Below are 21,376 nucleotides of genomic sequence, written 5' to 3'. Positions count from 1 at the left end.
CCTCTATTACCTCCCCCGAGCTCCTTATAGAAGCCCCACCAAACCCCTAAGCGACCCACGGCTTCTGCCTCGCTCCTACCCAGCATTTCACCAGACAGTCTCCAGGACCAATGAGCAACTTCAGCGAAGTGGGCGGGCTTATATTCTACCCCCGCCCCCACGAATAGGCGAAGAGCTGCTCATTAACCTGCCCCTTTTGATCTTTGTCGACACAGATACCAGTAGCCCCACCCCTCTTTTCCTCTTCCTGCCCTCGAGATCAACGTCCCCTTCTCGCGGCCAATGAGAAGTTCCTCCTGCCCTTGATGGACTCCCCCTGCTTCCAATAGGCGCTTTCGAGCGGCAAGGTCTTCGCCCCCCGGTAGGCGGCTTCCCCCTCCCTTACCAGGCGGGCGAAGAAGGCCGCGGTTATCGATCCCGCTGCTGACTAGAGGGAGGAGGAAGCATCAGCAGAGAAAATGGCGGCCGTGGCTGCGACTGCGGCGGTGCCGGGTGATGGTGGAGCCGGCGAGGCCGAGCCCATCCCGGGCAGCGAGGCCGGCGCAGACCCGCTCCCGGCTGGCACTCAGGCCGCCGTGGAGTCGGCGGTGCTCGACGCCCGGGAGGAGCCCGAGCCAGCCCCGGGGGGAGAGGCCGAGGAGCCGCTGCCGCCGCCGCCCGGGAGCCCAGCGGGGACCCGAGACCTGCCGCAGGCCCAGCCCAGCCCGGAGCCCGTCGGAGGGTCGCCTCAGCCGCCCTGCCCGCTCACCGCGGAGCTCTCCGAGCTTCCCCCTGACGATGAGGCGGAGGGACAAGGCGGAGGGGAGCAGCCGCCCTGCTTGCCGCTGTCGCCGCCGCCGCCGCCTGTAGCTGGGGGCCCCGCGGGGCCGGAGCCCGGAGAGGAACCGCCCCGGCCGGAGGAGGAGGAGCCGGATGCTGCCGCCACCGCCGTTGCGAAGCAGCCGGAGCTCTCTGCGCCCGCGGAGCAGTCGGTGGCCGCTGGAGGAGAGGAAGAGGAGGAGGCGGTGCTGATGCCCGGCTCGGAGGTGCTGGTCACCCTGGATCACATCATCGAGGACGCGCTGGTGGTGTCTTTCCGATTCGGGAAGAAGCTTTTTTCCGGGGTCCTCATGGACCTTTCCAAAAGGTGAGAGAGAGCCTGCCCGGTGTTTTACAGGAGGGAGACCCACCCTCCACCGCCCTTCTCAGTCTCTCCTCCCAACTTTTTTTCTGGAGGTGGTGCCCTCTCGGCACCTGGGGGGTGGCTGCGTTGGATGAGGAGGTAGGTGAGCCACGAGGTGTTTGGTTTTATGGCTCCGCCAAGAGGGCGAAAGTGCCCTGTTGCAAATGGCCTCGTGGTCTACTTCAGAGCCCTCCCTTCCTCCCTCTGATCCATGCAAGCAGGGAAGAAGTTTTCCCTCGCCCTCGTATTCCAACGTGATCTAAAGCCTACCACTACAATATTTATTTAGGCTACCCCCCACTTTGATTCCTCACGAAGTTTAGAAGGGGGGTTGGGAGGAGAACAGTCTGACCCGTCTGCACAGGGATAAAAAATAGGGGAGACTTCTGCTTCTTGGTAGTAAAAAGTTGAACTAGTTCCTACTAGTTTGGTACTGATGCATAAAGATGCAATGATTTTATTTATACAATATTATGAAAATTTCAAGACAATGTGGTCCTATCCATAATGGTTTGGGGCTCATCTTTGTTTTCCAGTTACTTAAGATATTTGAATTCACCTTCACCTTATTCTTCTAACTTCAGAAGCAGTCAGCCTTCATGCTGGAAAAAAGTTGTGTGACAAGGTTGTATCTTGCTACAGCTTCACATCAGTTGGGAAGTCACAGTGAGAATTGGCTAAATGCTCTATGGTCCCAGGCTGAAAAATATTCACCCTATTCATAAGTTAGAAGGCACACTTTTCCCACTACATACAGTTTATTGATTTTCCTTCTGGGCATGGAGAGAGGCCATGTAGAACAGGCTTTATGTAGAGGTTGTATCATAGTTTACAATCTTGGAGTGAATTTCTAGACACATTTTCATTATGGCTTTCCTGAGGGTGAATTAGGACAGGGAAAATGAATGTCCAGCCTATAGGTGGTGTACTTGCTTGTAGAGAATGTGCTAAAAGTAAACCTAAGTAAACCTCAGCATACAAACGGGGGTGTAATTCTTCGTATTCTACTTCTGTGAGAGGATAATATTTGACTGTTGCCTGGCTAGGGTATTCTGTGGGCTGAACTGGGACTTTAACTTGGTTCCAAATCTAGCTTTGCCCATTCAAATGCGTGCCCTTACCTTAAAACAAAAACTCAAGAACTGCCTTACCCAACATGATGCCCTTCAGGTGTTCTGAACTACAATTCCCATCAACTCCAGTCAGCATGTTTAATGGTCAGAGATGATGGCAGTTGTAGACCAAAGCATTTGGAGAGCATTTGGAGGCTGTTCTAGAGCAGTGTTTCCTAACCTTGGGTCTCCAGGTATTTTGTTTGGACTACAACTCCCATCATCCCTAGCTAGCAAGACCAGTGGCCAGGGATGATGGGAATTGTAGTCTGAAAACAGTTGGAGACCCAAGGTTGGGAAACGCTGTTCTAGAGTGTATGTTTTAAAGTAAGGATAAGCATATGAAAATGTTGTGAAACATGAAGTAACTAACTACCTGTACAGAATTTCATATATAGACTAGACTTTGGTGGATTTCATATAATTTTTTGCTGCTGGTTAGTAGGTTGTTTTGGCATAAAACATACCTTTTTATCATCTTCGTATAAATAATTATACAGTGTGCACTTAACTGCTTCTTGAGTAGCTAAAGGGGGCAGTTTACAGTAGCCTTCACCAACCTGGTGCTTCCAGATGTTTTGTGCTGGATGATGGCAGGGACCATTGGGTGCTGTAGTTCAAAACATGAGGAGGGCACCATTTGGCAAAGGCATGGTGGCTGCTTGTACACCAGTTATGGGATACATGCAGCCATATGGAGGACTAGTTGCACGTAGTGTTTGGCTGTGGGGTGTAATCTCCTCTCCACTGTGCACATTGCCAATAGTTTACAGGGTGTCTTAAAAAACATATTTGCTGTGGGAAATGTTCCATGCCTTGCTACAGATAACCAGGTTGCCATATGGCTTTATGTATTTCACGATGAATTTGCTGCATGGTGCTTGCTTGTAAACAGTCTGTTTTATCCAGCCTACCTTGGTAGAGGTGATGTGCTTGCTCATAGTGAATAAACTAAAGGTATCAGTCCTCTAATGCTTTAATTTGTTTATTCGTGGACTTTGAATGTGGTTGGGTGTCTTACCTTACATTTTCTTTTTCAGGTATGGAGTCCTGATATGCTGAAAGAGTCAAGTAGGGGTGGAAAACAAAGCAACATCTATGTTGGCTTAGTTTAGATGGAAAGAGCAAAACAAACCTATAAAAGCAAGGAGCTGAAATTGTCAGCAGGTTATTTCACAGTAATTGTATATTGTTTACGTAGTATTTTGATTGCCAGCTTGTTTACTCTGCTATCTTTCTTCAAGTACTATTGATATTTTGTTCATTATTTTAACAACAAAATAGAATAGTTTGCTGTTTGTTGTGGAGAGCAAACTATAAGTGGTATGTTGGGTGGGTTATAATAAAGAGTAGAGGTTCAGAATAGATTTGGTAGGGGTGATTAGTTCATTCAGCCCTTTCTAAAATTTGTTCTCTTACAAGTTAAAAAGACCTATAATGGTTAGAATTGTAATGAAACTTTGACCAAGTTTGCATGTGACACTAGAACAAAGATTTAACAGTACTGTACATGGACGAGCCTCCATGAGTTCAGGCAAAGCATGGAGCTAATTTCTCTCTTTTTTCTACCCCACACAGCTATGGAGATGACTTCTGCAAATTTGGTTTCATAGTTAGTGTTACATAAGAACCAGGAGTCCTGTTTTTTTTTTAATACAAACAGTGGTTAGTTTCTAAACAAGCCAACTTCAAACTGTAGGTTAAGAATATAGTTTGTTTAATTAACTATCCATTGTTTGCTGTAAACTAGCATCCCTGGTTCTTTGAAAGTAAAACTAAACTTAGCATATGCCTGCCAACCCTATCCCAGGCTTCATCAGTGGAATACATGAGTACTTTACTCACTTGGTTTAGTGTTATCTGTGAATGCAGCCATTAACTGGATACAGTTATGGAAGATGGTGTACTGAAACTCCAAGCTTTATTCATAGTACATCTTTCAAAGCTAACATTGTGCATCACTTACCAGTGCATTTATTTATTTATTTTTATTCCACTTTTCAGACTGTTGTCTTCTAAAACCTGTCACATGGTTATTTAAAAAAAAATGGGTCCATCTATCAGGCTTATAAACTAAAAAGACAAGATACAAAATGGATGGGGAGTAGAAGAAAAAGGTAAAGGAGAGATCAGTCTTCAAGGCTTCAAAGTACAGAGCTATGAGCATTTATATGTAATCCAGGGCAGGCTGAACTTCTCTTGCTGGTGTTCTTGCTTGAAAGCAGCTGGTGAATCTTGTTCCTTTGACCAGAGGATGGGAGGGAGAGTCCTTTCCCCTTACTCTGCATTCCATTAACAGCAGGCAGTTGAAGCAATATTCTTTCTGAGAGGAGGAAGCAAGCAAACTCCCTGCAGCTGCTCCTTCTCTGGTTAATGGATGAGGCCATAGTGCCTAAGAGTTGACCAGGTATATTTGGTTATCTTGATCTGGCACTTTACTGCTTTTGTGGGTTTGAGAAACAAAAAACAAAACAAAAACTGTGCAGCAACTAAAACAGTTGAATATTCTGGACTTATTCAAATTTCTTGCAAGAACAAAACCTCTTTCTTTGTTTTTAGTGTTGCCTCCTAGAATTAATAGATTTGGCGTTGCCCTCCCTTCTTTCCTATGTGTAGTTCAGCAGTTTAGAAAAATGCAGATAAATCGTTTCCCATCATAACTTTGTTAAGGGTGCGTAAAACCACTGTGTGGGGGAATCAGAATGGGTAATAAGGGACAACCTTGCCCTCAAAAAATACTGTGGTATTTACTTGATGATCAGAGTGAGCCCTGAACATAATTTGAATTTAAGAAATAATGTTGCAAAGTACAATTAACTTACAATTTACATGTGTTTGTTGAAATCACACAAATCAAATGCAAGGAAGGCATACAGATTAAAAGTTCTATTTGTACAGGATTTTTCTGGCACAGAAAGAGCTTTTAAGCTGTCTGCCTTGCTTACCAGGCTCTGCGAGGCTCTTGCGAGATCTTAGATGATCCTGTGAGATTTCAGACGATTCTGCGAGATCTGTGCAGGGGGTAGCAGCCAAGTACACTTCTACCAGGCCTCAGAGAGCTAAGCTGGCTGGCGTACCCTGCCAGGGTCCAGCTGCTTTCTTGTTTATAACTTCATTCTAACAAGACTCCCACCCTAGGCCTCAAACAAGCTCTGCACAGGTCGGGGTAAGACCTGTTTGGCATGCTGAGTTTGGAAAGTAAGATTGCTCGCACAGTGGCAGATTCAAGGAATGCTTCAAGTATACAAGTCTCTGTGTATTCACACCATCCCTGAAACATAACCTCTGCATAAGATGGGAGTTACTTGTATATAGTTTACATATAATCATGCAGATTAAATAATTCTGATTTGCAGATGAATAGCTGCATGCAGTTAGCTTGTGATGGGCATGCTCAATTTTAATGGTGTATCTATTGCTTTGTAATCATAGATAACATCAAACGGATTATCAAGTTCATAAAGGAAGCTCAGCTTCCACCATTGGGCATCAGAAATACATAGTTGTCTTAAATGAAAGGCTCCTTCTCACTTACGAAAGTGATGCAAGTCTTCAAGTCAGTGCATCAAGGATGAGGGATCTGTGGACCAAAGATGTTAGTCACCATCCGTGGCCATTAGTCATGCTGGCTGAAGCTGATGGGAGCTGTACTCTCAACGACATATGGAGGGCCACAGGTTCACCTTTCGTGATGCACATCACAATTTTTTAAAAACAATAACTTGCCTAGATACGATTCATAATCTGTGTTCATTATGTCTGAACAAACAATCACAGCACAAGTAGGGAGCATGGGGCACTGCTTCATTCCCTCCCGCTTGAGTCCCAATCTGACCTCTTTTGAGTGGGAAAGCTTAAAGGGGAATTCTAAGCATGTTTGGTTGAAAGTGTTTATAGAAACTTCTTTGCTATTGGGAACCCTAAGGGGGTTCAAGGATGCCTCAACTGAAAGCTTTTAGAGCTCACCTTCAGACCCCAGCTGCTCAGTGGGGCAGCATAAAGACTGGAGCACGAAGTTTGACATAGGTAGGAGCATTAGGGTGTGGGGCTGTCATGCATTTTCTGTCATCCATTTTCTGTGTTTATGGTGTTTTCCTTTTCAAGAATAATGCCTCAGTGGTGCTAAGATGGATGCACCTTGTGACAGCAATATGGAGCTGTTCCAATATTGCTATCTTCTTGAGCTATTATGAAACTACAGTAAGGGATTCGTGTTGGTGCTTATCTTTCAATAGTGATTTATACCTGCTTGACAGCCCCTGGTCTTTAGCACCCTTCACTCTTAGTTCTTCCTTTCTTTCACATGTTTTTTCTTTGCAGTTATCTGAGGCTTTTAAGCTGGGGTGGTCAATTTGTGATGCTCCACATGTTGGCCTACAATTCCCACCCGCATGGCCTGTAGTCAGGGCTGATATGTAGATGGCCATAGGTTAGCCCACCCCAGCTTTAAACCTTAAGTAGAGCAACTAGGGCATGAGATTTACATAGGACGGGAACAGAAAGCAGGCTACAGATTAGCAACAACCCTACAAGCTTATGGCTTACTTTCCTGTGTGTTATATTTCCTAAAGCATCCAGTTTCTAGCATTGCTGGAACATTGGTTCTGGTTGTCATGGCTCCTAGCTTGAGAAGCTTAATTCATTTTACGTAAATTGAAGGATAGAGGAAAAGATTGGATATTTTAAAAATCTCAGACTGCATTTGATAAAGTTTGCTTCTGTCAAAGCACAGAACTGCGTAGTAAAGCTGAAAGGTATGTCAAATATCATTTAGTCTGGTTGCTGGCATCCAATGTTTCCCATAACTAAATCACTGCAAATGGATGCTTATTGTTTCCCATATTTATTAACAAAAACAAAAAACAAAACACAACTTGCTCAGCAGCCTGTTCAGATTGTCTTAATTATGAGTGGCTTACATTGTATCTTGCTTAAGTCTGCTATGATACAGCTTGAAGTGCTGCTTCCTGCCTTTTACTCAGTGATCCTGGTGAAGGGTTATTTATTAAAACAAAAGGCTGACATATAGATGCTTCCTTATTCTCAGACCTTTCTGCTAGGCCAAACATGTTAACTTCCTTTAGTTATATATGTGTATTTCAAATACATTTATTAGTTCTTTGAAACCTTTCTTTAAAAGCATGTTTGCCCTACAAATATGATGAGGCACAGAATACAATTTAGGAAGTTGTGAAAATCAAGAGTTAGAATTTAACCCACATTCAATCTTTGGCTAGTGATTTCCAGGCATCGGGTCCTGCTACTGCTAACCCTGCCCTGTGCAACAAATGTGCTGGTGCCTAGAGCAAGCCATTCTCCTTAGCTTCTCTTAATGGAGATGTTTGGATTTCCTTACTAGATTTTTACAGTATGCATTCCTGTCAGAAGCTGTGGAGGAGAAATAGTCATGTCAGAATTGGCTGACATGTAGAAATCTGATTAAAGGTTGGGTGTGTACATTTTACCTATCTGAACTTAAAAAAAACCCTGCATATCTGCTGATGGGACTGTAGGCAACAATACGCTTACATAGCTATTACAAGAATGCTACCAGCGCCACATGGGACCAATAAAGAATTCTACAAGGAAAAAATGAGTTCTGCTGCATCATTTGGTCCAGCAAACCTGTGTTCTGCAGTGCCTGGCAGATTCTTCTGAGAAGTCATAGAATCATAGAGTTGGAAGAGACCACAAGGGCCATCCAGTCCAACCCCCTGCCAAGCAGGAAAGTCCATGAGTAGAGCATAAAGGCAGTGATAGCCATCAGTAGACCTGTTTCTTCAGAGCTTCTCTCAGTTCCCTTTAAAAGCTATCACTCACCATCACATATTATACAGTGAATTTATAAGCTAAGAATATGAAGTAATTTTTGGTCTAAACTGAATATTGACAGCCACCCTGGATTGGTTACTTGCTGGAAAGAGAGAAAAAATTTCCATCCATACGGTTCATAATTTTATAAACCTTAAACACCATCACCATTTATTATTTAAAAAGACTGAAATATAATTACCCTCTCCCTGTTGAGGTAAAGTGCTGCAATCGTTGGATTTTGTAGATGTAGCCCCATTTCTGCACCTATTGTATGTTGGTAAATGGAGGCCTCAAGGCCACTGTTTGAATATTCAGGGGAATGTGTTGCTTTCCCCCCCTCACAATAGAAAGCCACAAGGGTTCACTGTACTGCAGACCAGTATGATGCAATCTGTCATATCACAGTGTGTTCATATGGGGTTGAGAGCTGATGTGTCGGCCTTGAACAAGTCATTCTCAGGTAGTTGCTTCTGTACCCCAGAACAGTGTTCCCTGAGATGGTATTGTAGTGTGTTTGTGTAGGCTTAACTGTAGGGAGGTTATGCAGCCAAAATGTCTGTCTTGAACTCCTAGGTGAGAGCTGAAGGACAAATATCATTACTAGACTGAATTCTCTTAATATGTTTGTGTGAAATGTGGATTTGCCCTGGGCTTTTCATTAATAGTGCTTAACAACCAGTTTGGGTTGTAGTCAGCAAAGTTGTCCTGTTAGTGCAAAGACTTCTTCCTGTGCAACAGGACTTCTTCTCCCTCCCACATGCCCCCAAATCCATTATGGGGGTTCCCCTCAGCCTTCTGGAGCATACCGTAGTAGGGGGAGGAATGGAAAAGGAAGAACTTTTGCACAAAAACAAGTCATTGCGTTGATTGGACGACTTTGTTGGATACAGCCACCTATCTGTTTACAACATACCCTTTGACTTGTAGCATGCATGTACAAGAATCTTGTTTTTGATCCTTGCCTAACCCACTGGTGATCCTGATCCACCGTCTCAAGTTCTGTGACGTAAGCCACAGATACCCAGGATGTGTTTTAAGAATAGATTTGGTACCTTCATAGTGATTTTGTAGAAGTAGCCACTTAAATAGCACACATGCCATGATTTTGAGTTTTCTTACTGAATATCATATTGATGTACTGTTAAATAGAAAGTAAGTACCGGTAAGCTACAGTATTCCCATTTTGTGTTTAGCTTCTGTGAAACAGACCTTGGAGAACCTATACTGGTCAGAGCTAGATCATTCCTATTTTGACTGCAAGAATAGGACTCCCAAGGAAATGGAGTCTATTGAAATACAGTGGTACCTCAGTTTATGAACTTAATCAGTTCTGGAAGTCTGTTCTTAAACTGAAACCGTTCTTAAACCGAGGCACGCTTTCCCTAATGAGACCTCCTGCTGCTGGTGCCCTTCCACCGTTCGGATTCCGTTCTTAGACTGAGGTAAAGTTCTCAAACCAAGACACTATTTCCGGTTATGCAGAGTTTGTAAACCAAATCGTTCTTAAACCGGACTGTTCTTAAACCGAGGTACCACTGTACTATGTTTGTTGCATAATCTCTCCAGGTATATAATAAATTGTAAAGTCTGTGAAGATGTTCTAAATAAGGCACTGCTGAGGGTTCAGAGCTCAGTATAGGCATATCTTGTACAGTGGTACCTCGGGTTAAGTACTTAATTCGTTCCGGAGGTCCATTCTTAACCTGAAGCGTACGTAACCTGAAGCACCACTTTAGCTAATGGGACCTGCTGCCGCCGCGCCGCCAGAGCATGATTTCTGTTCTTAAGCGGAGTTCTTAACCTGAAGCGTAGTTAACCCGAGGTACCACTGTATATTGATTTAAGTTTTTATATATGTCTGTTGCTGGTTAAAATTAAAATGGTCTGGTTAGCATAAAATAATGTCAGGAGTGGGTTGTATACATAGGCTTCCATTTTACCTTTGTATTCTGTTTCATTTAAGATAAGAGTTGAGCTAGTATTACTGCTTTCTTGCTAGTTGGTATAAGACAGAGCTTTCCAAACTGTGTGTCAGCTGTACCCCCGGTTTGCTAGTAGAACTGATTTACTGTGTCACAAAATGATACCTGTCTAAAAAGTGTGTCACCAAAATGAAAAGTTTGGAAAGCTCTGGTATAATGTCTTTACGTTGTTTGGGTCATCTTTCTTGCAACACAGTGGTCCACCATTGGGAATTGTGCAGCTGTTCATAACCTGAAACTGTTGATACTCTTGTAAATATGGTGAGATCACACTAAGAACCTGTTGTTCCTTTTATACTATTCAGTTAAGCCCAAACCTTCCCCCAAACTCAGTGAATTATGGCTTCAGTACATTGCACATTTTATCTTGCCCAAACTAACATGGCAGTATTGCAAATATAACATTGTTTTATAGAAACCACTGTAGCTAGTTCAGTGTTCGAACATCCATATTTACTGGATGAGCATTGTTTATATGTGAAGTCTGAGTCAGTACTTTATTGTTGGCAAATGTGATTATAATTCAGTCTGATTTATGAAAAACATGATTAAATTTGCAAAGCGAATTTAAGACTATTGGGGATATGGGGAATAAGTTGCTGGAATTTAAATATTAATTGGTGGGATATGTCATCTAGAAATCTGAATTTCTAATCTTGGAAGGCTGCTGAATTTCTGGTTTTAGAAGGCACAAGCTAGGCAAAATGAAGCACTATCAAGTCTGGTTCACTTCAGTGGGAGTGGTAAGCACATACCTGCATATCTTTCCTTTGAATCATTGGGACTTGATGTGCTGAACTTTGTCTGGCTTGTTCCCAGAGTTTTTGGTGGAATTTCTAGAGATTAGTTTTCAGATATCCTCTGTCAGCAGAACAGTGTCATATTGTTGAAGGAAGTATACTTTTTTATAATAAAGATAAAAGTTGGGCCTGGTTTATTGTGTTTTGGGCTAAGGATTTGATAGTAGGTATAAACTTTGATAGTGTTTTGGAGTTGTTAAAATCAGGAACTGGGGAGTATTGGAAGCAAGAGCCCACAAAGAGTGTCAGTAGGGACATTTGCCAGGAGGCAAAGCTGTGCTGAGTACTTTTAAGTAGCCATAACCAGGCTGCCTAACATTTTGCAAAATTGCAATAAAATCCCCTACTGAATAGGGAATTTAAAGGAGAAAGCTGTGCAAGTTGTGTGGAGCTCAGAAACTGGAAGGTGTCGTGATCTATCATCGTGCAGTTAGAAAGCTCCAGAATCTGAAACCCCAAGACTTTACAATCATTAACATTATGCATAATGTAGTTATTGGGAAGTCCGTGCAAGCTAGAATGGAACAAGCTGGCTCATTGTAGAACAATAACAAGTTTCTGTAGATTCTTAGTGAAGCAAGAGGTGCTGCTATCCTTTAGGTATTTCATTCATTCATGCCCATGATTATATGCCTAAGTAGGCAGTAACTAAACTTGCCTACTCATCCATAATAATGTGATCCTCATCTTTGTTTAATTCTAAGGACTTACTGTACAAATTAAGAAAAAATAGATCTGCCTACGTTCATTTTATTTGCAAAACAACACACACACACACACACACACACACACACACACACAATATGTGTTGTAGTTGAGGGTAGCCAGAAAAATGCAGGGGGGGGGGAGGATCTGGTGGACTCTTTCCTTTCCTTACCCCCAGTAGTAGAAGCATACAGTTTACCCTGATCCATGGACACCTTCAGGCAAAAGTTTAAAGTCTGTTTAATGAAGTGGAAGGGAATGTGGAGGAGGAATGATTTGGTGTATGTACCATTTCTTACACATAATTGATGTCTGTGTAGAAAAACACCTTTATATGTGGCATAAAGGTACTCTTTAGAAGGCTGGAGGAATGACAACAGTGTGAATCTAAGCTTTTTGAATTAAGCACCCTGGTCCCACACTTAGACTAATGTTTGTTATATTTAGTGGGGTAAAGCTGTAGAAGCAGGTAACATGCCACCCATTTGAGCCCTTGCTTTCGCCTAGTCTAAGCCATGCTGAATGATGCAAGGCCTATGATGCAGGGCATCATGGGCAGCGCTTACTTATGCTGAGATGCTTGCTGCTGAATGTGTACAAAGAAGCCTTCCGCCTTTTTTGTGTAAGATTGCCCACTCTAAGCAATAAGGCCCCCTCACTTTGGCACAAGGAGAAGGGGACGACAGAGGATGAGATGGTTGGACAGTGTTCTCGAAGCTACTAACATGAGTTTGGCCAAACTGCGAGAGGCAGTGAAGGATAGGCGTGCCTGGCGTGCTCTGGTCCATGGGGTCACGAAGAGTCGGACACGACTGAACAACTGAACAACAACAACTTTGAAATTGATAGATTACCTCTTCAGTCTGTTTAAATAGGAAATGCTAGCCAAAGACTGCATTGAATGTTAATCACATGTATCTTCAGCGATACAGTTAACAGAATTGGCTGTGATTAAGATGTCTGTGCTCTGCACATGAGCTGGCTATCTGGGAGGATTTGAAAGTTCTAAAGGTGACCTGTTCATACAAGGTCTTGATTTCCTGACTAGTTGGAGCTAGCCAATACTTAAAAGATTATAAGATTAACCCAGTCTAAAAATTATGGGGATATGCACAGATGAAGGGTGGTCTGCACAATTTGGCTGGCAGTGCACTCTTTTTGGTCACCTCGGCCATCTGGCACACCAGAAAATTTTGCAGAGGAGAAGGCAGCGGGCCTTTCAGTTTGCACAAAGCCTTGCTCAGATGCAGCCACGTCTTTCTCATACCTTCTGACTTATCTATAAGGCCTGGGAGACTGACTCCTCCTTTATACATGTCAGGAGATAGGTGGGTATGCTTGGTCTCTTCCCCCCCCCCCAAATGGTGAGGCCCTTCCAAGTTACCTGTGCAGAGAGCTCCAGGAGAAGGAGGGTTAACATTTGTCATGCTGGAATTAGGAAGACAGTTTCCAGGGACAGGTAGGTAGCCGTGTTGGTCTGCCACAGTAAAAAAAAAAAAAAAAAAATTCCTTCCAGTAGCACCTCAGAGACCAACTAAGTTTGTATCTGAAGATACATGCACGCGAAAGCTCATACCAAGAACAAACTTAGTTGGTCTCTAAGGTGCTACTGGAAGGATTTTTTTTATTTTTTATTGTGAGTTGCCAGGGAGAGATTCATGGTTGCCATTCAGGAAACCCTGTAGAAATTGGAGTTCTTGTACCCAGAAGTCAAAAATTAAAGAATCCAAGAACTCTGGCCAGGCGGGAGATCAATTTTAAAGTCTTCAAACAGTTTTATTAATATAGAAGCAAATTCCAGGAGTTCTTGTACCCAGAAGTCAAAAATTAAAGAATCCAAGAACTCTGGCCAGGCGGGAGATCAATTTTAAAGTCTTCAAACAGTTTTATTAATATAGAAGCAAATTCCAGTCGAAATAAATTCCAGGACAAGGCCCTGTTTCGCTAATTCTTCCTCAGCTAGATTTTCATGGCATACACCTTGACCATGAAAATCTAGCTAAGAATTAGCGAAACAGGGCCTTGTCCTGGAATTTATTTCGACTGGAATTTGCTTCTATATTAATAAAACTGTTTGAAGACTTTAAAATTGATCTCCCGCCTGGCCAGAGTTCTTGGATTCTTTAATTTTTGAATTCAGGAAACCCTGGCACCAAGCTCCCCTAAAACCAGAACAGCTAGGTGATTGATTATAATTCTCTACCTTCCGATAGCCAGGCATGCACTGTACCTTCTGCAAGATTAGCCTCCCTAGACCATTTGTTTCTAGAATACCGGTATTTCTGGAGAAACATAGGATTCCTCAGTGAAAAGAGGGGTAATAGGAGGCACAACAGCCTGCCCATTTCCAGTGCACTCTCAGTTTACATGGCTATAATAAAACCCAACAGGCTTATGAAGTATCCTCTGCCAACTGAGTATTTACCTCCAGAATCCATGGCAGGTGAGTCGCACTGGACAAAATCTTGAAACCACTACTGCCATAGAGGAGATTCTAAATGTGTCTGAGAACAGCAATGGAAGGGAAAGAAACCATTTTGCTGTTGGCACACAATTCTTGTGACCCTTGGTAGACTGCTTTCTAGTCAGTGCTGAAAGTTTCTAATTTGTGTGATTGTGTATTCTGAAATGATAAGCTTGTTTTCATGTGGTGTGAAATATTAGCTACTTATGATACTGAGAAATGTCAATTAAGTAAAGATTTGCAGTTAACTCTGTGTTTTTCTCTCTCATTAAGGTTTGGACCGCACGGAATCCCTGTGACCATATTTCCCAAAAGAGAGTACAAGGATAATCCTGAAGCGATAGAACTCCAAAGTAAATCATTCCAAGATGAGACCCAAGTGAAGTGTGAAGCCAATGGTGTAGTCACAGACTCTTCTCCCATCCAGCCACCAGAGCCTAGCCTGGCTAAAAGCCTATGGACTTCCAAGCCGCCTCCCCTTTTTCACGAGGGAGCACCATATCCTCCTCCTTTGTTTATCAGGGACACATATAACCAGTCAATACCTCAGCCTCCGCCTCGGAAAATTAAACGGCCCAAGCGGAAAATGTACAGGGAGGAACCCACTTCTATTATGAATGCTATCAAACTACGACCCAGACAGGTCTTGTGCGACAAGTGTAAGAACAGTATTGTTGCAGAAAAGAAAGAAATTAAGAAGGGTAGCAGTACAAGTGACTCCTCAAGGTATGAGGATAGTAGAAAACGAAGACATGAGAGTGTAACTACTGTGAATAAAAAAATTAAAACTGATCATAAAGTTGATGGGAAAAGCCAAAATGAAAGCCAGAAAAGGAATTCCGTGGTCAAAGTTGCAAATATTGCTCATAGCAGAAGTAGAGTAGTCAAAGTTACCACTCAAGCAAATACTTCAAAAACGCAGTTAAATACTAAAAAGGTTCTCCAGAGCAAAAACATGGATCATGCAAAAGCTCGGGAAGTTTTGAAAATAGCCAAAGAGAAGGCACAAAAGAAACAGAGTGCAACCTCTACTTCCAAAAATGCACATTCAAAGGTCCACTTCACACGGCGTCTTCAAAACACCAGCTCAGGTTCCCTGCCCCCACGATTGCGTCTAAAGCCACAAAGGTACCGAAATGAAGAAAACGACTCCTCTCTCAAGACAGGGCTTGAGAAATTGCAGAGTGGCAAGATGGCAGCTAAGCCTCAGTCTCGCTGCTCCTCTACCCGCTCAGCAGGTGAGGCCCCTTCAGAAAATCAGAGCCCCTCAGAAGGCCCTGAAGAGGCCAGCAGTGAGGTTCAGGACACAAATGAAGTGCATGTACCTGTTGATCAGGATGAACAGCAGACACTGGGCAAGAGAGGCAGCAAAAGCAATATAACGGTTTACATGACCCTTAATAAAAAGAAATCTGACTCTTCCAGTGCATCAGTGTGTAGTAGTGATAGCACAGATGACTTGAAGTCCACCAACTCTGAGTGTAGCACTACTGAAAGCTTTGATTTTCCTCCAGGCAGCATGCATGCACCTTCCTCCTCCTCCTCGTCCTCTTCAAAGGAAGAGAAAAAGCTCAGTAATTCCTTGAAAATGAAAGTCTTTTCAAAAAATGTCACTAAATGTGTCACACCAGATGGCAGGACCATATGTGTAGGAGACATTGTTTGGGCCAAGATATATGGCTTCCCATGGTGGCCAGCCCGTATTCTTTCTATAACTGTGAGCCGAAAAGATAACGGCCTCTTAGTCCGACAGGAAGCTCGTATTTCATGGTTTGGGTCCCCAACAACATCTTTCCTTGCTCTTTCGCAGCTCTCCCCTTTTTTAGAAAACTTTCAGTCGCGATTTAATAAGAAGAGAAAAGGTCTTTACCGCAAGGCCATTACAGAAGCAGCCAAGGCTGCTAAGCAGCTAACTCCTGAAGTTCGGGCCCTGCTGACACAGTTTGAAACATGAACATGAGAAGTAAGGTAGGCAAGAAATGTGGAGGCTCCTTGAAATGTCTAGCCTAGTTAAATGCTATGAAGGACTTAGCCAATTAAACACAAAAATTGCACTCAGTTGGCTGCTTTTTTATATACTGAAATTTCCATTTGTAGCAATGTCTTGACTGAAAGTTATACTTAACAAATTGTACATGCAATCAAATTAACCTAAAGCGAGATCTCAGTATTTTTCAAGAGGACTCTTACATTTTTTTGGTAAAAGTTAAAAATTCCTCTGACCACCCCATGCACAGGAGCCATAACCTCAGCTGAAGAGCAGTTTATTTGCAGGGAATTTTTACTAGTTTCTACCCACTATATATACCATTTCAGTGTATGTGGGGGGAGGGGGGAGGGAACAAATGAAATGGAAGTTTTAAACATGACTTGTATGGTCCACCTTAAATGCAGAACCCTAGGCCCTCTGAGCCTCAAACTTTCTTTCAGTGTTTCCCCTTCCCCGTCCCCTGCCCAGAAAACCTAATTTACAATAGTGCGATGGGCCCAAAGAGTTCAGCCTTTGCCTAAAAACACTTTCTCACTGGCCACTTTAAATCCTTTTAGAAACCAGTTTTAATCTGAATTCTGTTGGAAAGGTTTTACCATTGTTAGATAGGTCGTGTTGGTCACAAATGCTCAGTTATGCTATGCACCCAGGGACAGCAGCATGAACGTCAGGTTTTGGCAAGTTAAGAGGAAGCTAGTTGCTCACAGGCGGGTCTGGATAGTACCCCAGCATTTGGGATCAGAGGCTGTTAATGCTGCATAGGTGTGAATCATAACTTCCAAGGAGGGTGGGGTGGGATGCTCCTAGGACACTTGTCTTGAGGGTTTAGCTTGAGAGAGTTTGTGTTGTATAAATAATTGGTCAGATCCCCCCCCCCCGACTACTTGTTCTTAAATTCTTAGGCTACGTCCTAGTACATTACACTTTGTGAACTGTCAGATGTGTAATTATTGCATTTGGATGTACCGAGCGGCATATTTTTTTTAAAACTATTTCCATTTAAGGTATCTGTTTGCAGGTCAGAAAATATGGAAAATGTAATTGTGTAATGCTCTGAAATGTACAAAAAACTGTAAATAAAATTGACTAAATCTAATTATTTGTGTGTGTTTCTCAAAAAGCTTTGAAATAAAATCAGGAAACAGGACTGTTTTCTGTTTACACAATATTTAGGAAATAATTTTCTCGCTTGACACTAAATTAGTATCACTAACTGCGTATCAAAATAACATTGGTGTTGAAAATATAAATAAGGTTCTAATTTTGGTAAATTATTCAGTTGTTTATTTCCCCACAGCAAATCCTTGTCAGTGCTTAAAAACCACATGCCTTTCCAGTGTAATTGTTTCCCCCCACCATTTTATGTTACATTATCCCTGATGTCCATTCGCTCCTAGATCTTCTGCAGGTCCGGTGCTCTGCATTGGACATTTTTATGCAGTTGATTTGCTTAGACATTACACTTTCTATTGGATTCATAATTTGTACTTGGTTTAAGTTTGCAGTGTCATAAAAGGTGCCTAAATTCATTCTCCCCCAAAACACAATACAATTTTAGGAGTAGGCATTTAGGAAAAAGGGAAAAAGCTTGAAGCTAAATTAATTGTGTGTATCAACTCTCAAAGAATTAATGACACAAAGGCTCTGTTGTGACAGTTTGATGCTAAGGTATGCTTTTTCATAATACTCAAACTTCATTTTATTCCCAAACATTTTAGTTTTAATCTGGTTTCTCCGATGCTGTGTACATGGGCTTGAAATTGGCTCCAAATAGTTTTCATCCTTCCTGAAGGTCACCTTGATATAACGCTAGAAAAGCATAAATTTCTAAACGTGTAGAGAAATAAACTTGCATTCAGTCAGTCAATGCTTTTTGAAATTACAAAACACACAACATTAATAGCATGCAATTCTGTTTCACTCCTGTGCTGTGTATTCTCTTTCCTGCAAACAGAAAACGAATGCAGTGTTGAACTATTTTGTTTTGGTTTTTTTTCAGGCAGGCTGTGCCTAATGTTTTTAAAAACAAAAATTCACAATGGATCAGACAACTTTTAGTGCTTTCTGCAAAGTTAAAAATGCAGCTCAGCTTGGGGCCAGTGTACATATTATGAGATTGATAGGTATACTTGAGTGTACCTGCTGATTTCCTAATTCATGACCCTACCTTCAAGGGAGCCTGTGATGAGTGCTTAAGGTTAATACTTGATTGGGCACGTCTTCTAGGATTTTGCCATTTTGAATAGACAGTCTTCTGCATTTGAATTCTACCAAGATTGATTCTGGAACCTTTGCTCCAGTTTGAAATAAATATAATTGAGTTGTCTTCAAAATCATGCTCTTTACAACACCGTAGAACAGTTCTGTTCCCTACATAGGCCATAGGTTGCAATCTGGCATGCCTTACATGACATTAATAGTGTGGAGTAGAAATTACTCTCATTTTAAATTTAATTACTGATTTTTCTCAGACTGCCTTGATGAGAAATCTTCTCGGCTCTTCTTTTGAAAATACTTGTTTGATTTTTGATCTCTTTAATTTTGGAGTTCCTTAGTTTAGTGGCATTTTGATGTCACAGGCAATGACTTAATGTCGTTCATTTCTGTGTAAAGCCTTACTGCAATGTAGTTTGATTTTTCAGTTCAAAGCATAGAGATGTCATGATATAATCCATTTGCTGCAAGGCATTCAAGAGACTTTGTTGTATCCAGGCTTGGAGGCAGAAGCGGCTGTTCAAGAGGCACTAAACTACAAAGCAAATATTGGCTTAGATTCCAGGGTCCTACTGCCTGAGCAGGAAGCTGTGGGGGTACATCTGCTGACTCACCCATCTGCACTTTCCTGTGTCCTCCAAAATAAATGACTTGGGATTGCTGAACCCACTAGTATAGGTTTTTTGGGGGAAGATGAGGGGTTGATGATGAGGGTTTGATAGAAATTGGTGATACACCCAGCCTACGTGAGCAGGATGTTTGTATCCAAGCTGTTGAATTTTGGACAGAATGCACAAATTGTTTGTCAAACTTTAGGCAAGGGTTTTCACCAAACACCTAGGTTTTGTATATTTTCTTTCAAGTAGTTTATTATTCCACTTCGGCCAGCTGTCTCTTCAGTGAAAGACATTGAGAATGCCCTGGTGCATGCAGCTAACCCTGAGTTGCCTTAAAACTAAGCAGAATACTTATTTTAAAATCATCATGAATTGCAACCAATTAAACAATTGCATGCACAGAACTTCTGCAAGCCTAACAAAACTCTACCCTCCAAATGGTCTCTGAAGGGTTGAGGGGAACCCCAGAGCAAATTTGGTAGATGCACAGGAGTCCTAGGGAGGTAAGGGAAATTAGGTAAGCACAATAATTTAGTTGAATACATCCCTGTTGGATAATAATAATAATAATAATAATAATAATAATAATAATAATAATAATAATAATAAATACAGTGATACCTCAGGTTACAGACGCTTCAGGTTACAGACTCTGCTAACCCAGAAATAATGCTTCAGGTTAAGAACTTTGCTTCAGGATAAGAACAGAAATTGTGCTCTGGCGATGCAGCGGCAGAGAGAGGCCCCATTAGCTAAAGTCGTGCTTCAGGTTAAGAACGGACCACCAGAACAAATTAAGTTCTTAACCCGAGGTACCACTGTAATTGATAATATACCGCCCTATACACCGGGGGTCTCAGAGCGTTACTTTCAATTCTTCATACCTCAAAAGAAAACGATGGTATAAATTTTATCCTGCCATGGAATGAAATTGGTTAAAGAACAGATGACTTATTTCCATAAGCAAAACAATTGCAAATAATAAGCTAGTAAGCTGTCATGCCTTACTAACATGTTCTACCTAATATGTTTCCATTGTTGTTGCAAACATTGCAAGGTTATAGCCCTGCACAAGTTGTGTGCTCATATTTCCATGGTAATCAAATACACAGACCTGTGTTGAAATTTGAATTGCAGTTAAGATTTCAGAACAGCTATCATGATAATTTTTGTCATTCGTGTAAAATCCACCTAAAGTGCATATGAGATCAGTGGTTCTATGTGGGGGGGGGGGGGTTACACTGCTTTAGAAAATGCATTCTTTGTAGCAAGAGTAGTCTTAGAATAGCCATGACCCTCTTTTTTGCAGAAAAGGAAATGCCTCTTTAAGATAGGACTTGCCACTTGTAATTTTTAATAAGTGCAGTGTTAGTCTGTTGTTGCAAAAACAACAGTCTTGAAGGTGCTACAAATTCATTATGACAAAAGCTTTCCTTGGCAAAAGTTCCAAGTTCACAAAGGCTTTTGCTATAATGAAGTTTTAGTCTTAATTGCTGACATCTTTTTCAGTCTTATCTATGTTGTGTTGTGTAGCTGCAGCACATCTTTGCACTATTCAGATCTAGCACTATTAGTAGCATGTGCTAAGATTTAAGTAAATGATTCTTCCTGCATGACCAGCACAGGAAATTCAGAATGAACAGTTAAAATGAGATGCATACATGGAACATAGGTACATACCCCAATAGATTGCAGCCAGTGAATCTGCCCACAGAAACATTTTAACAAAGACTTGAGTAGCATGTTATTTTATCATCCTTCTAGTATGCATTAATCTGTTCCGAGACAAGTCTCCCTGCAGTCTGGTAATGAGCCAAGTGCATGTGTTTGAGAGAGACGGGCAGTACTTTAAATGATATATCATAGTTTCAAGGAAGAGAGAAATCTCTGCGACTTCCAAGCTTATAAGGCAGCAAAAAGAACGTTATGTATTGCAAAATAATTACATAAGCCTTGGCTGTGCTGGCTGGGGCTAATGGGAGTTGTAGTCCAAAACATCTGGGGGGGGGGAGGTAGCAGGTTGGGGAAGGCTAGGCTACAGTGTAGCACAGGAAGGGTTGCTGCAGCTGTTTGAGCTGAATTCACACACATGCTGCTCCACTGGTGACTTAGGGCAGAATCTGACCTCACAACAGGACTCTTCCTCTCTTGTACCAGAAGGGTCCTCGGCCCTCCTCTGCACACATTTCAGCTTGTCAGTATCCTTAAATTGTGGTGCCCAGAACTGGACACAGTACTCCAGGTATGGTCTGGCCAAGGCAGAATAGGGTGGCACTATTACTTCCCTGATTGGGACACTTCTGGTGACAGCCTAGAATACCATAAGCTTTTTTCTTTTCTTTTCTCTTCTCTCCTCTTCTCTTCTCTTCTCTTTTTGCTTTTGCATCTTATGCACTACTGAGATCCCTAGATCCTTTTTTACATGTACTACTGGCAATCCAGGTATTCCCCATCTTCTATTTGTTCAGGTGGTTCTTCCTGCCTAAGTGTAGAACCTTACATTTGTCCCTACTGAA

General features: G+C 42.1%; 1 protein-coding gene across 3 annotated transcripts in view; it reads left to right on the top strand.

Annotated features, from left to right (window-relative positions):
* The first annotated feature begins 359 nt into the window (after window positions 1-359).
* PWWP2A (PWWP domain containing 2A) overlaps window positions 360-21,376 on the top strand; it is a 28,194-nt gene continuing 7,177 nt past the window's right edge. The window contains exons 1-2 of one of the 3 annotated variants that reach the window (XM_033139796.1): window positions 360-1,126; window positions 14,313-15,277. In XM_033139796.1, coding sequence (XP_032995687.1) covers window positions 459-1,126; window positions 14,313-15,277 — 1,633 coding nt within the window. In that variant the 5' untranslated portion in view covers window positions 360-458. Of the gene's footprint in view, window positions 1,127-14,312; window positions 17,126-21,376 lie in introns of those variants that run through there. The other 2 variants (XM_033139795.1, XM_033139794.1) reach the window with 2 other exon arrangements.

The sequence above is a fragment of the Lacerta agilis genome, chromosome 2 (genome assembly GCF_009819535.1).
Source record: "Lacerta agilis isolate rLacAgi1 chromosome 2, rLacAgi1.pri, whole genome shotgun sequence".
In the NCBI taxonomy this organism is placed as follows: domain Eukaryota; kingdom Metazoa; phylum Chordata; class Lepidosauria; order Squamata; family Lacertidae; genus Lacerta; species Lacerta agilis.
This window is presented reverse-complemented; position numbering and strand designations above follow the sequence as displayed.